This window comes from Electrona antarctica (assembly GCF_951216825.1).
Source record: "Electrona antarctica genome assembly, chromosome: 10".
NCBI lineage: Eukaryota > Metazoa > Chordata > Actinopteri > Myctophiformes > Myctophidae > Electrona > Electrona antarctica.
Genome location: NC_136791.1, coordinates 15,943,047 through 15,956,811, shown reverse-complemented (window position 1 = coordinate 15,956,811; position 13,765 = coordinate 15,943,047). Strand labels below are relative to the sequence as shown.

General features: G+C 44.8%; 1 protein-coding gene across 2 annotated transcripts in view; it reads right to left on the bottom strand.

The window, feature by feature from the left end:
• LOC306930676 (uncharacterized protein) overlaps positions 1-13,765 on the bottom strand; it is a 42,202-nt gene that overhangs the window by 15,038 nt on the left and 13,399 nt on the right. For both annotated transcript variants that reach the window (XM_079511766.1, XM_079511767.1), the window contains exons 12-22: positions 11,987-12,148; positions 11,363-11,563; positions 10,198-10,323; positions 8,565-8,858; positions 6,779-6,883; positions 6,017-6,154; positions 5,491-5,598; positions 5,268-5,320; positions 2,693-4,713; positions 2,060-2,279; positions 250-588 (exon numbers count right to left, since the gene is read on the bottom strand). In XM_079511766.1, coding sequence (XP_079367892.1) covers positions 250-588; positions 2,060-2,279; positions 2,693-4,713; positions 5,268-5,320; positions 5,491-5,598; positions 6,017-6,154; positions 6,779-6,883; positions 8,565-8,858; positions 10,198-10,323; positions 11,363-11,563; positions 11,987-12,148 — 3,767 coding nt within the window. The remainder of the gene's footprint in view (positions 1-249; positions 589-2,059; positions 2,280-2,692; positions 4,714-5,267; positions 5,321-5,490; positions 5,599-6,016; positions 6,155-6,778; positions 6,884-8,564; positions 8,859-10,197; positions 10,324-11,362; positions 11,564-11,986; positions 12,149-13,765) is intronic.

Genomic DNA, 13,765 nt, shown 5'->3' with positions numbered 1-13,765 from the left:
AGGCCGATTCTAAAAATGCCTTCTAAAACCTGACCTAAGCTTTCTGAAATACTTCAAATATTTATATAGCAGAATATTTTTTTTGTAATTTTTTAATACTGTACAGAACCCCAAGAGGGGTTCCCGTCCAGAAGGGTTAGAACACCAAAAGGGGTTCCCGCCCAGAATGGGATAAAGATGTACGATAGCAATTGTGGGCTCGCTACTCAAGCCCACAATAAGAAGAAAATGTCAAACACTATGACTAACCTTGATGAAGATGAGTAGTGGGAAGCCCAGCCGTAGTGTGCGGCTATGGGCTGGGGCTGGTTGTGGTCTGGAGGAGGGGTGCTGGCAGTGTGAGGAGTGGCGCGGCGCTCCGGCGTGCCTCCTCCTCCTCCCATGGAGCTGGTGAGGCTCTGCTGCATCTCTCTGGCTCTCTTAAAGGCCTCCATCTCCAGTTGGTCCAGGAAGCCCTCGTACTCCGACATGCCCTGCTGGCCCCTGCCGAGCGGCTCCAGGCCAGGGGACGGGGAGTGCACGGAGGGCGACGGGGAGTGGAAGCGGTCCGAGGAGCGGCTGGATCGCCGCTCGTCCCCGAAGGTAGGGCTGTGTCACGATTAGGGGTGGAAAAGAAATGTCATAGATCAATTGCGATGTGGACATGGACGATTAGGAATCAATGGAATTTTTTGTTTGTATGTTTGTTAGAAAGCTGCTTGATGTTTGCGTTTGTTGGTAGTGTAATAAAATATAATGGAAGAAAATTAATCTGTTTTTGTTATGGATCATTACAAATCACTTTGATCATTAGTAACACAGTGAGGGGGGAAATAAATCATGTATTGGAATCGAGATGCATCGTGATTCATGTGTAATCGATAATCGAATCGTAGTCCTCTAGAGATTTCGGTCTCTGGTCACGATCGTGAACAAGTTGAGGCCGATTCTACATATTCCTTCTAAATCACAATAACCCTAGTTTCGGTTTGGGCGGCAAAGCCTTCATCCAATCAGGATGAGAGGGGCCTTCTTCCAATCATGATCGAGTGGGGCGGGCATTGGTGCACGTGCTGTTGGTCTGTTGTACTTCCCCCACTGTAGAGCGTGTGCATGTGCACATCTTGTTACCGGGTGGACCGGGTTTTTTTCCAAATCACCCAAATCACTGAATGCTCCTTTAAGTACTGTCTACAAAGAAATGACTGACAATGACTGGACTAATTAAATAACGTTCTATGGCCAAAACAGGCCACACATTTAATAATTTCATACTTTCAAAAACAAATAGTGAAAATAGCATGTCGAATCGCCAACACTTTAGCTCAAAGATCAGCTATTTTCCACTATTTCTCAACAGAAAAAATCATACTAGAGGAATAGAAACTATTCTGAAAATTATGCAAAATAATAATTATCGCAGAATGTAATCAGGCGTTTATGATTACAATAGGATCTATGCACTTTGAACTTTGAACTTTATTGAGAGGATGGCCCCTTGAGATGTCGCATCTCGTTTTAGAGGGGGTCCTATACATAAAAAATACAACAATACAGCAGTGCAAGTACACAGCACAGAATAACTATTCATACTTCCGGGCCCCTTCCCCACTTCCTTCATTGTTATTATTCATTGTTGTTTTGAAAGTACCGCAGCATGTATGTTACGTCACCACATACACGTGGACTAATCAGAGGCTGCTTTTCACTGTTCTACGGCACATCAGCTGAAACGCAGTCACTGGTTGACCCCGATCATTTTCTGATTTCTCCAGCTTCCGCATACTTTCTGCCAATGGGCCGAATAATAGCGGGGAGGTCGGTGAATCCACATTATGTGTCTGGCCAAAGCCAGACTAGCCATTTGGAACCCACTCAAGGACACTTTGAGACCCACTGGTGTAGCAGAGTGTTTTCAGTGAGCACAATAGCAGCACCCCGACTCCGTTTGACCAGAACGGAACAGCCTTCATTAGTATCATTGGTAGCACCATCGGTGAAGGAAGTAGGGAAGGGGCCTGGAAGTAGAAAGAGTTATTCTGTGTGCATGGACACAGCCTATTGTGACAGGCTTATTTACCCAAGAGATGAATGTCTCAGCTCCCGTTCGGACGACACAGACGAGCGGTCACTCTTGGCGTGGTGTTTCTCCTGGGCTTTGCTGGCCAGCTTGGAGACGTCCCCGGTGGACAGTTTCAGCCCGATGCTCCTGAGCAGAGACTGGATCTTGTCGTAAGGCTCCTCCGTCTTAGCTTCCTCGCTGCCAGCCCGCTCTGCGGAGAACCTCCTGGGGCTCCGGGCTGTCACGATTAAAACATTTAAGTTGACGATTAATTTTCACACAAATGAATTTAAATTGTGTTTGTGGCATTGAACGTTGGAACATAATTATGAATGAAGAATACATTTCTGTTTGCCTGGATATCCAAAAATGTACAGGGCAGATATGACAAATTGAAAAACTGAAATATACAAATACATTACTGAGTCTGACATTCAATATGAATATACTTCAAGAAATGTAAACAAAATACGGAATTAGCTGATCTACACGCTTACGTGTCGTGACGCATTGTAAGCTTGTATATCAGCTCTTTCAGCTTTTTATTTTTATGCATGAAAATCTTTCAACATTGAAACGATTGACAAAATAATTGCGATTATCTAAAATAATTGAAATTCGACGATTATGTAATAACTGTGAAAGGCCTACTGGGGCTTAATGGCATCCTCCTGTCCCCGTCGCGGGATGGAGTGTTGCTGTTCGAGTGATCTTGCGAGAAGAGTCGAGAGAAGCCGCTGCCGTCCTGGACGGCTCGCTCGTGGGGCAACAGGCCGTCGTCGGGGATCATGGGACTCGGCGGATCATAGGACTCCGGCGCTGTCTGACCGACAGACGACGACCGACGATCTGAGGTCATCTGAAAAGGATTGGGGTTGTTGGGACGTCTCGGGGAGGGGCTTCTAGGCGGAGGTTCTTTTGGAGAAGGCGGCCTAAAGGGAGGGGACTGCTGGTGCAAGTGAGGCGCGGCGGCATGGGTGTAGGAGCTCTGGGTGTAGGAGCTACTGGAGGAAGCATGGGTGTAGGACGTGCTGGAAGGAGCATTGGTGTAGGAGGTGCTGGAAGGAGCATTGGTGTAGGAGGTGCTGGAGGGGGCATTGGTGTAGGAGGTGCTCGAGGGGGCATTGGTGTAGGAGGTGCTGGAGGGGGCATTGGTGTAGGAGGTGCTAGAGGGAGCATCTGGGTAGGAGCTGCTTGAGGGAGCATTGGTGTAGGAGGTGCTGGAGGGAGCATTGGTGTAGGAGGTGCTGGAGGGAGTATCGGGGTAGGAGCTGCTTGAGGGAGCCTGAGTGTAGGAGCTATTGGAAGGAGCATTGGGGTAGGAGCTGCTTGAGGGAGCCTGAGTGTAGGAGCTATTGGAAGGAGCATTTGGGTAGGAGCTGCTTGAAGGAGCCTGAGTGTAGGAGCTATTGGAAGGAGCATTAGTGTAGGAGGTGCTGGAAGGAGGTTCAGCAGGATAGGAGGCGGCGGTGGGGACAGAAGACTGAGTAGGTTGAGGAGGAAGAGCATGCTGAGGAGGAGGCTGTGAGGGATCTTGGTGCCGCTCCGACGGAGGTGGGTCATACTGACTGGCATACTTTGGTTGATCCCCGTACGGCCGATCGTACTGCCTGTCTTCGTAGGGGTCGTCGTAAACATCGTACCGATCGGTGTAAGGGGGAGGAACGGGGCCGGGGGCCGGGCCTGGGCCACTGGGGGACGGGCCAGGGCCACTGGCGTAGGGGCGGTCATTGTAGGGGCGCTCGGCATAAGGACGGTCATCATTATAGGGACGATCGTCATAGTAGCGGGTGTCAAAGGGACGTTCGCCGTAGGGGCGGTCTCTGTAGCGGTCACCATAGGGATCGTCGTGCGGCCGTTCCCGTTCCCGATAGGGCCCGCCATACGGATCGTTATAATTTGGCCTGTCCCGCTCGTCGTAGGGTCTTCTAGGGTCCATTGTGGATGGGGGGTACCGGCCATAATCGGGACTGTCGGGTCGTTTCTTCAGAATAGACCGAGGCGGCTTGTATTCGGTAACCGGCACAGGCAGCCGCCCATGGCCGTAGTCGATGCAGGTCCCCCGGCTTGGGTCTGCTGGCTCCACCAAGGCCTTCTTGTAGGCGATCATCTGGTTCAGCTCGTCCAGTTCTCTCTTCTTCCTGGCCAGCTCATCCTCCACCATACTACCCCGCCTCGGCTCCTCCCGGGGCCTCTTCCTGCTCGGCTCTCGCTCGGGGCTGCCGTTGCGTCTTTTCTTCTTGTCGGCATAGTCCTTGCTTCGCTCCTTGCTCCGACTTCTGCTTCGGCTGTGACTCCTGCTGCGGCTCCTCCTACCGCGACTCCTGCTACCGCTCCTGCTACGGCTCCTCCTACCGCGACTCCTGCTACCGCTCCTGCTACGACTCCTGGTCCTCCCGCGACTCCTGCTACGGCTCCTGCTACGACTCCTGGTCCTCCGGTGAGACCTGTCCCGGTCTCTGCTCTTGTACCTGCTGCTGCTGGCCCTGTCGGGGCTGGGGCCGACAGGGCCCAAGTAACGTCCAAACTTGTCCCTGGGCGGACTCTTGCTGCGGCTGCTTCGATAGCGCCCGGTGTAGCTGTAGCCCCTGTGTACAGCGCTCGTTTTGCTGTCCTGTGCCCGCAGGTTTTTAACGACTGCCTTCAGCTTGTCACTCTGTGGTTTGTCCTTACTGCAGAATTGAAACAAACAACGGCAAGTTTATTAATTGGTTCCCTATTTCACTTTGTTTTTCTTTCTTTATTCATTTAAAAAAAATAAGATCAATGCCCTATTTGAATCTTTGTTGTATGGCTATTTTCAAAACAGTATGCGATTTTCGCATAATGACTTTCTGGACATTTCCGCCCGACAGCGACAATATAATAGTTGTTGGTTAAAGACAGAAGTAAAGAGCTTTTGATGTATTGTACAGCAATACATATAAATGGGGCGGCGGTGGCTCAGGGGTAGAGTGGCTGGATGGTAACCGCAAGGTTGCCAGCTCGAACCCGGGCTCCCCCAGAATTAGTGTCGAAGTGTCCTTGAGCAAGACTCTGAACCCCTAATTGCTCCTGATGTGCTGGTTGGTGCCTTGCATGGTTTCCGCCGCCATCGGTGTGTGAATGGGTGAATGTAATGCACAATCTATGTAAAGCGCCTTGGATAAAGGCGCTATATAAATGCACCATTTACCATGGCTTAACACACAAGAGATATTTGTACAATTACGTTTTAGCAACTCACCTAGAGTCTGCAGTGTCCTTGGTATCAGGCTCTTTAGACAGCTTGATGGTCATCTTTAAAGAACACACATTTATGTCAAATCCAATTCATTAATTTAAATTTTAATATTTGATTACATTTACTTAGCCCCGCTAGCTACAACAAACAGATCAGTGATCATTATTATTATTTATTTTTTAACACATCATCTAAACGTGATCAAAGTTATTATTTTAATTGTCACCTTTGCTTTTGTGGCTCCCACTCCTCCCAGTTTACGAACAGGGAGAAACACCTTCTCAGTGAAACGTTTTATCCTGATGGCTTGGAGTCCTCCCTCGGCTGTTTCATGCTAGAGGAAACCATGATAAAATATATAGAAATAAAACGCCCATTTAAATTATCTCAAATATGGATGTTACATAAAACAGTAAAAATATATACTGAAGAGAACCATAACAGCAGGAAAATATCAAGAGACTGTTGATAGTATTACATATATTGACTGCTAGGGTCTAGTAGGTGGTTGCTAGGGTCTAATATGGGGTTGCTAGGGTTAAATATGTTGTTGCTAGGGTCTTAATAAGCAGTAGCCAGGCTCCACTGTAGCTAAATGGAGGATGGTGTTCTTGTTGCTAAAAGTATGGACTAGTTAGGGGCCAAGAAATAGGGTGGAATAAAGAAATAGTGTGTGGGGAATGGGGATTATACCATTAGTGTGATCTAATGTGCCTTAGCGATCCCACAATTATGGTGTTGAGCGATCTTACCGGCACAACACTGAACTCCACCTTCTCGTTGAGTTCTAGTTTCTTCCTTTCAATCACCTCCGTCATGTGGAAGTAGAGCTGGGGATTCTGGGTACACTTGATGTAGCCGGAATCCTCAGCAAACTCAATTACGATACCCTTTGAGAGAAAACAGCTGTTAATTTTACACGCTTGACGTTTCAGTTTACAATACCCCACGTTTTTTTAGAATAGGAATAGGAACTAGTTGTCCCAATACCATTTTTTTCAGACCGAGTACTTCATTTTCAGTACTCGCCGATACGAGTACCGATACGAGTACTGTTGTTGAGTAACCACTTATTTTACCCCCTTTTTCTCATAGATGCAGATGGACCTCCGATCTACACTTCTCAGTTGTCATTTATGCTTGTAGATCGGCTGTTTTTGGCAATTTGCTGCAGTGTTGGGTCAAATTGGGTCAAATTGACACTAGGCATTCGTTCAGCCTAGTGTCAATTTGATGTTTTGGTACTCGAGTCAAAGTATCGGGGCCGGTACCGAGTACTTGAGGGTGGTATCGGACCGAGTAGCCGATACCAGTATCGGTACAACTCTAATAGGGACACTATAGGGTTTAAGAGCTTAACAGAGCAGTTCGGGGGTCGTCTGTACATGTGAAGGGATGTGTGTTATCGATCAATCAGTTGCCAGGTCGTATATCGTACCCATTCGATGTTGACATATCTGCTTATTATAAGCAACTTTGGGCTTGTTTTTCTGTAAAGTTGCATAAAAACGTACGTGTCTCCGTTGTTCTGTGGATTCTTCAAAGGAGTCAGGGAGAATCTCGACGTACGTCGCCCGTTCCTCTTTGCTTCCCCGGTGAGTGGCGATGTTGAACCGCACCTACAGTATGTTAAATCAACTCAGTTAGTTTACTGCTTTACTGTGTGATTCTGATCAGATAAAATGCATAAATAGGAATGCGACGACATGAAAATCACATGTTTCCACGATTATTGTGGAAAAAATAATTGCGATTAGCAATAATATCGTGATAATTAAAAAATGCTTAAAGGTGCAGTGCAACGGAAATGGACGGTTTCAAGTTGCAACACCGGTCTGAAGTTTCTGAACCAATCAGAGCGTCGCATCCCTTCAGGCGATGGGACGGTAGCTAGGGACGGTTGCTAAGCTATACGCAGCAGCATGCTGTGTGTTTGTTTACAAATCCGATAGACGGCCAGCTGTACCAGTTTACTGTTATGTGGCTTATTTCTACCCTATAATGTTTTCAGATACATATTTTAGCGTGATGATTAAGTTGAAACCGAGTAATACACTGTCTGGATGTTATCTTGAATGGAAATAAAAACGGAGGATTTCTGTAATCAATAGCAGCTGTGCTGCACGGATGCGCACAAATGGGGAATTAAACGGGTGAGCTTCATTTTTATTGGCTTTTATCGATGTGGGCCTCGACACGTCATCACGCAGCACGTTTTCGTTTTCAGGAAGTAATAAAAAATTGACTTTTGATATAAAAACACAAAAAAAATTGAATTTGCCTATATGATGACCACGGATATGGTCTAAAAGTGTGAAAACCGTATTTTTCATTTCACTACACCTTTAAAACTTTCACTACACCCTTAAAAAATAGCCGATCTACAAGCTACAACATGTGTGCGCTTGTAGATCTGCTATTTTTGTCCAATCAATTTGTGTAGTGTGAAATAAGAGTGTACCAAATGCGCTCTTTACTTGTCCGTATAGAGGGTTTAAGTGGTACTGAATTTGCAGCTCAACAAAATAAAAGTTAATTCATTCTAGTGTATGATGGAGGACAATTTTCACGGTAAATTGAAATCTCCACAATGCAATTATTGTGTCAGTCTTTTCGTTTTTCATCACAATAAACAGATGAAAAAGAACCCCAAGGCGCATGCATACCAAACTGAAAGTATAACTATCTCCAATTCACATATTTATGATGAACAGACAAAATAAAGAAAACTTTTAACAAAATACAGCAGTTAAGAGGATTTTACAGTGTGGATTGTGTTCCCAGGCATAAACAAATGGTGTCAAATAGGGGGTGTGGCCCAATTCCAACAGAACACAACAGGGGAAAAGGTTGTTCTATCCTGTATACTTGTATAATTAAATGTAACGATACAAATATTGACATCATAAAAAAATAAATGAATATGGTGCTGTAAGTGATATCCTTTGGATAAAACAAAACGTTTTTTGTTTGCACGTTTTCAGGTTATTTTGCAGCCAGCCTGCACACGCATGCCTGCGCCATATGAGTGTGTATGTGGTCCGACAGGAGGGTCTATCGATTACTATCAGAATAGAGAGCTATTGGCCCGGACGGGTGGCGTAGCCGTCTGGGCACCTAGGCAGCTAATACCCCCCCCCCCCCCCTCCCCCCAAAGAATATAGAGCTATTAAACACTTATTTAACAAATAAATATCACTTACAACCCTTATTAATATCAGTATGATATATATCAATCAAAAACCAATATTTATAGAAAATCTATATTTTGTAGATAATCTGAAATATAAGTCGGTTCACCTTGTCTCCGACCATCATGGTTGCTATGCAGAGGAGGTCACGTCGCCTAAACGCCAGCTGCTTCTGTTCCCCGGCAACCGTCATGACCAGCCGACCCACGTCTGCGTCTTTGCTCTTCTCCGATACGTTTGGCTTCTTATCGTCTATGGAGACCTCTTCATTTTCCTTTTTCACCTGCACCAAAAGGATTTTCTCTACATCTGGTTTCACCTCCACCTTTTCCTCTCCTCCCGCCTCTTTCATTTTCTCCTCGTCTCCTTTGTCTTCCATCTTCTCTTGCTTCACTTCAACTGGCTGATAAAAGAAAACACAAATTTATAAAGACAATCTACAAGCTCGCAAGCTTGTAGATTGGCCATTTACTTTTCTTTTTATTAATTTAGAGCAGCCAATTTACCCCTTTTTATCCCCAATTTATTCCTCCCCAGTCCCCACACACATTTGTGTTGTCCCTGCTGTTGTATCCTACTGACTCACCTACCAGTGAGGAGCCCCCACCGGGAGGACTCCTCCACTCGCCAACTCTGTACTTGAATCTGCAGTGTACAGATTCAAGTACAGAGTTGTTCTTTACTTAGTTAACTTTGTTTTCAAATATGATGCTTCAAGCCTGGGCCGCGGCTGAGTGGTCCAGGCACCTAGGCCAGTAATCCAGCCTGACGGCGTGTCGCGGGTTCGAGTCCCGAGCCCGTCGCCCTTTCCCCCATGTCCTCCCATCTCTATCCCCCTTTCCTGTCTAATTACTGTACCCTATCAATAAAGGCAAATAACGCCCCAAAAATATATTTAAAAAACAGAGTGGTGGGCAGGGACTTCCTATTTTTAAAGTGGTTAAGTCCAAACCAATTTGATAGGTAATAAGCAACTTTGACCACTTGGGGTCAGACTTCTCTTTTAATAAAAGCAATCCATTTCATCCAGCACAATTTGTAATACAGAACCTTTACATGGTAACATAGTGGCATTGTTAATAGCCTATGTTTACTAACTAGGGATGTTAAAACTCCTTGACTGCCAAGGACGAGTTAGACATGTTGTTTTCCAATGGCCCGCCTTAAAATGTTTTTAGGTTTTTATTGAAATAAGTCAGATTGTGCTCTTCACCACTGTATGAATTGCTAGGCGATCGATAAACAGGAAATTAACCAGGAGTGAAAAAGACTGCCTCCGTCCGCTTCAATGTTTTTTAATCCATGTATCTCCGATTATTTTCCCAGATTGCGTTTATGATCAAAACAAGCTTTATTGACAGTTCATAACTAAAGCGTCGCTGGTTTGCGGTTACAAAATGTAATAGGCTTCTGTAGCCTACGGATTAAACAAAATGTTCATTGTTAGTAAAAACATGTATACAAAATAAAGTCTGCATTCATTAGGGCTTTGACGCAAATTCTAAGCATGAAGGCTGTAAATAAATAAATCGATACAACATCAATAAATGCCCCAACACGTAGACAAGCAAAACACTGAGTTAGTCACATCCCTATTACTAACCACTGAGGTGAGCAGGCTCAATAAGCACCTCGCTTGCTTGCTCAGGGGAGAAATGTAATGTTGAGTTTCAGAGGGGGGTGCGTGTCACGACAAAAAGGACAAAGGATCCAAATGTGTCATGGTGGGCTCCGTTCCAAACCTTTTGCTCCTCAGGGTCTTTGTCGTAGGATTTGGGGATGGCTTTGAGCACCGTACCCTCAAACCTCTCCTTGCTGATTTCATCCATGGAGTCTGGGCATGTGAACTTGAAACCCAGTGGAGTCCACTGCGCGCACACGCACACGCACGTGCACACACACACACACACACACACACACACACACACACACACACACACACACACACACACACACACACACACACACACACACACACACACACACACACACACACACACACACACACACACACACACACACACACACACACACAAGTAATGAATATCAATACGATAGTGCAGGGTTCCCCAATTAATTTTCCTCGAGGGCCATATTTTGACTAGGGTACCAGGCTGGGGGCCGAGTCCGCACACGTGAGGTCGAGGTCTTGCCCTGAAAATTCTTGGAAATTTTTTGGAAATTCTCCCGCGGGCCGCAAGGGGGCGCTGCGCGGGCCGCAAATGGCCCACGGGCCACCTATTGGGGAACCCGGATAGTGTGACATCTATTTTTGTCATTGATTATCTCTAACACATTAAGACCCGAGCCCGATTTTAAAGTTCTCACACTATCAAGATTTGTCAAAAATGCTCAAAAATAACAGGTGTATAAGCTTGCAGCATGTCTGCTATTTTTGAATAGCCAACGCTCAAATCTAAAACGACTAACATCAATTCATCCACCCATCCATCCTTCCAAAACGGCCTGGCCAATCAGCAGCAGCTAGAGGCGGGATAGCTGCTGCTGATTGGCCAGGCCGTTTTGTGGCCGGGCATCAAGTCTGCCTGAGAGTTCCCAGATGGGAGCAGGAGGGGGGAACCCAGTGTACTCTCTGCTGCCCCATCTGGCGGAGTCAGGTTACAGCCACCCCATCTATCAAAATGGGTTAACAAAGAAATATGCTAATCGCTCATTAATCGTAATCTAAGCAAACGTTGTGATATTGATTTGAAGTCGGTTTTGGGGTATTATTAACCAAATATTTTTTTTTGTGCAGTCTGTGTTCAGGAAGTGAACGTGATATTGTTTATGTTTTTAGCGTTTTATAATCCCATAAGGGATGGGTTTTTATGACAAGACACAAAAATAATCAAAAATGAATGAATTAATACATTCATTAATTAATTAAAATGCATCCATGCGTACCTTAACCTTAGCAGCAGCCAGTGCGGCAGCCACCTCTGCCTTCTTCTGTTTCTCCTCGTCCTCCCGTTTGAGTTGCTCCTGTCTCTGCCTCTCCTTCTCTTCTATCACCTTCCTCGCCTCGTCCTCTCGTCTCTTCAGCTCCGCCTGGATCTTGTCCTTCTCCATCCTCCGCAGCCTGATGGCTCTCTTCTTCTGCTTCACCTGGAAGACAACACATTGTAACATTAACCAGGAACAATGGGGTTCCACCGCGCCTCAAATGTAAAACAATTTGAAACATTTGTGCAAATCTTTTAAATATACTTTTTTCTTAAAGTGAACCTTTTTAACAAAAATCTTCGCTTTGGTGGTCCCTGGAACAACATATTTTGAGATGGTGGTCGGGGGCCAATTAAATACATATCATTTTGGGTGGTCCTTGACGTGATAAAGTTTGAGCATTGCCGATATAGCGACATATGATTTTTTTATTTTATTTATTTATTTTCTTCAGAAAGCTGTTAGGATTTAGAAGACATTAAATGTCTTCTAAATCCTAACAGCTTTCTGAAGAAAATAAATTCTGATTCTACAAATTTTGTAGAATCAGCCTGCAGGTCTTAATGGGTTAAAACAATTCCTCACCTCGACCACGGTGAACTCCACCTCCTTGTCCACGTCCAGGGGACCGAACTCGGTGTCACTGAAGTTCTCGGTGACGTCAAAGGGCAACTCACCATGTTCGGCACATTTCAGCACGCCTGACAACGCCTGAAACTCTGGCTTTCCCAGAGTTTTCATTATGGCCTGAAACAACACATTGACTTCGATTACATTCAATCAAGTAAATTACAGGGTTTAAGTGGTTGAAGTGAAGTGCCTCAAGACTCTATATCAGTGACTTTTGAAAGTAGCTGATCTATAAGCTAAATAACATGTCACAACAAAACGCAGTGAGCTTGTAGATCTGCCACTTTCTGCAAAAAGGTTTTCACCAGAAAATGGATGCTTTGTTTTCCAACTGCAACAGAGCGTGTTCCTGTGCTCCTTGAACCAGGGCTTGGGGAAACCCTTTCAGAATAATTTTGAGACATGCTAAAGAGACCAACCGTGGGCAGATAATAACATTCAATGATTGTTCAAAGGTTCGTGAAAAACTCTGAATTCTGGCAGAAGCTAGAATAGAAGGTGCGCTTCGCCAACCTATGAATGATGCTATGACCTCCACTCCAACGCTAAAGGATTTATAAAAAATGGATCTATCTCGGATTTCTTTTCCCCCGATTGCGTTTTGAATGAAAACAAGCTATATTCAACTGCTGTGCCGATAACTAAACAACACTATGAAAGTGATTCCAATATACACTGTAACATGTACATTGGCAAACTTCTATGTGTTTATAGTGGAAGGGTCAGTAGCAAATTCAGATAGGAGCAAGCAGGCACGTCTGGCCAGGAGAGAAAAGGAAAAGTCTAGTTCTCAAGGGAGCTGGGCTACATCACATGACATGACACGACACGACACGTTTTAGGCCCCTTGGCATGATTTAGACCAAACTGTTTAGCTCGAGACCCAAAAGAGAAATTGAACATTTCCCCGGAACTCAAACTAGTGAAAACAGCAGATCTACAAGCTCTCAACACGCCACTTCGTACCGCATTGTAAGCTTGTACAAAAGGCTATTTTCACTTAAACCATTTGTTTTCTAATTTATGGAATTGATTAGATATTTATTTTATTCATGAAATTAAATTACTGAAATAAAAAAAGAAATCGACAAATTTAGCTTTTTTTGAAAATGTTTCGAAATTATATAATTCTCGTACTTTCCCTCTGCACCAGTTGTATGCCAACTACGAGATATCTCGTAGCTAAAGCTTTATATCAAATATGAAACGGTTTAGCTGAAAATATACTTTTAACACTGACCCGGTTGCTAGGCAACGTTCATTACCCCCAGCACCATGAAACGTGCGCGTATATCCCACAGGGTCCCATTAAAAGTAGGAAAAATACGGTGCTGTCCGCGGTGATGATCATTCATCCGAGATTCGGATTTGATTTGTGATTTTTCATTGCAATGTTATGTTTCCACATAACATTGTTTGTATTCAATGTAGCCCATGCCATAAATAAATGATATAAATTAATAGTATCATTAACCACTTGACAGGTAATAGCCACACATCACACATGTACATTAGTTGGATTGGAATCTGATTTGTTTAAATGAGTCATTTGACATGTTAGACTCATTTAAACCAATCGGATTTCAATCTCGATGTGGCACAGATCTGATTCAGGCTAGATTTTCCAGTGTAAATGTAGCCTGGTGGAACCACTCCCCCTGCTGGACAACATTTGCATTCTGCCAGAAGGGAGTCTGGTCTCTCTCGTGCAGAGACGATGTACTCCGAACCAAT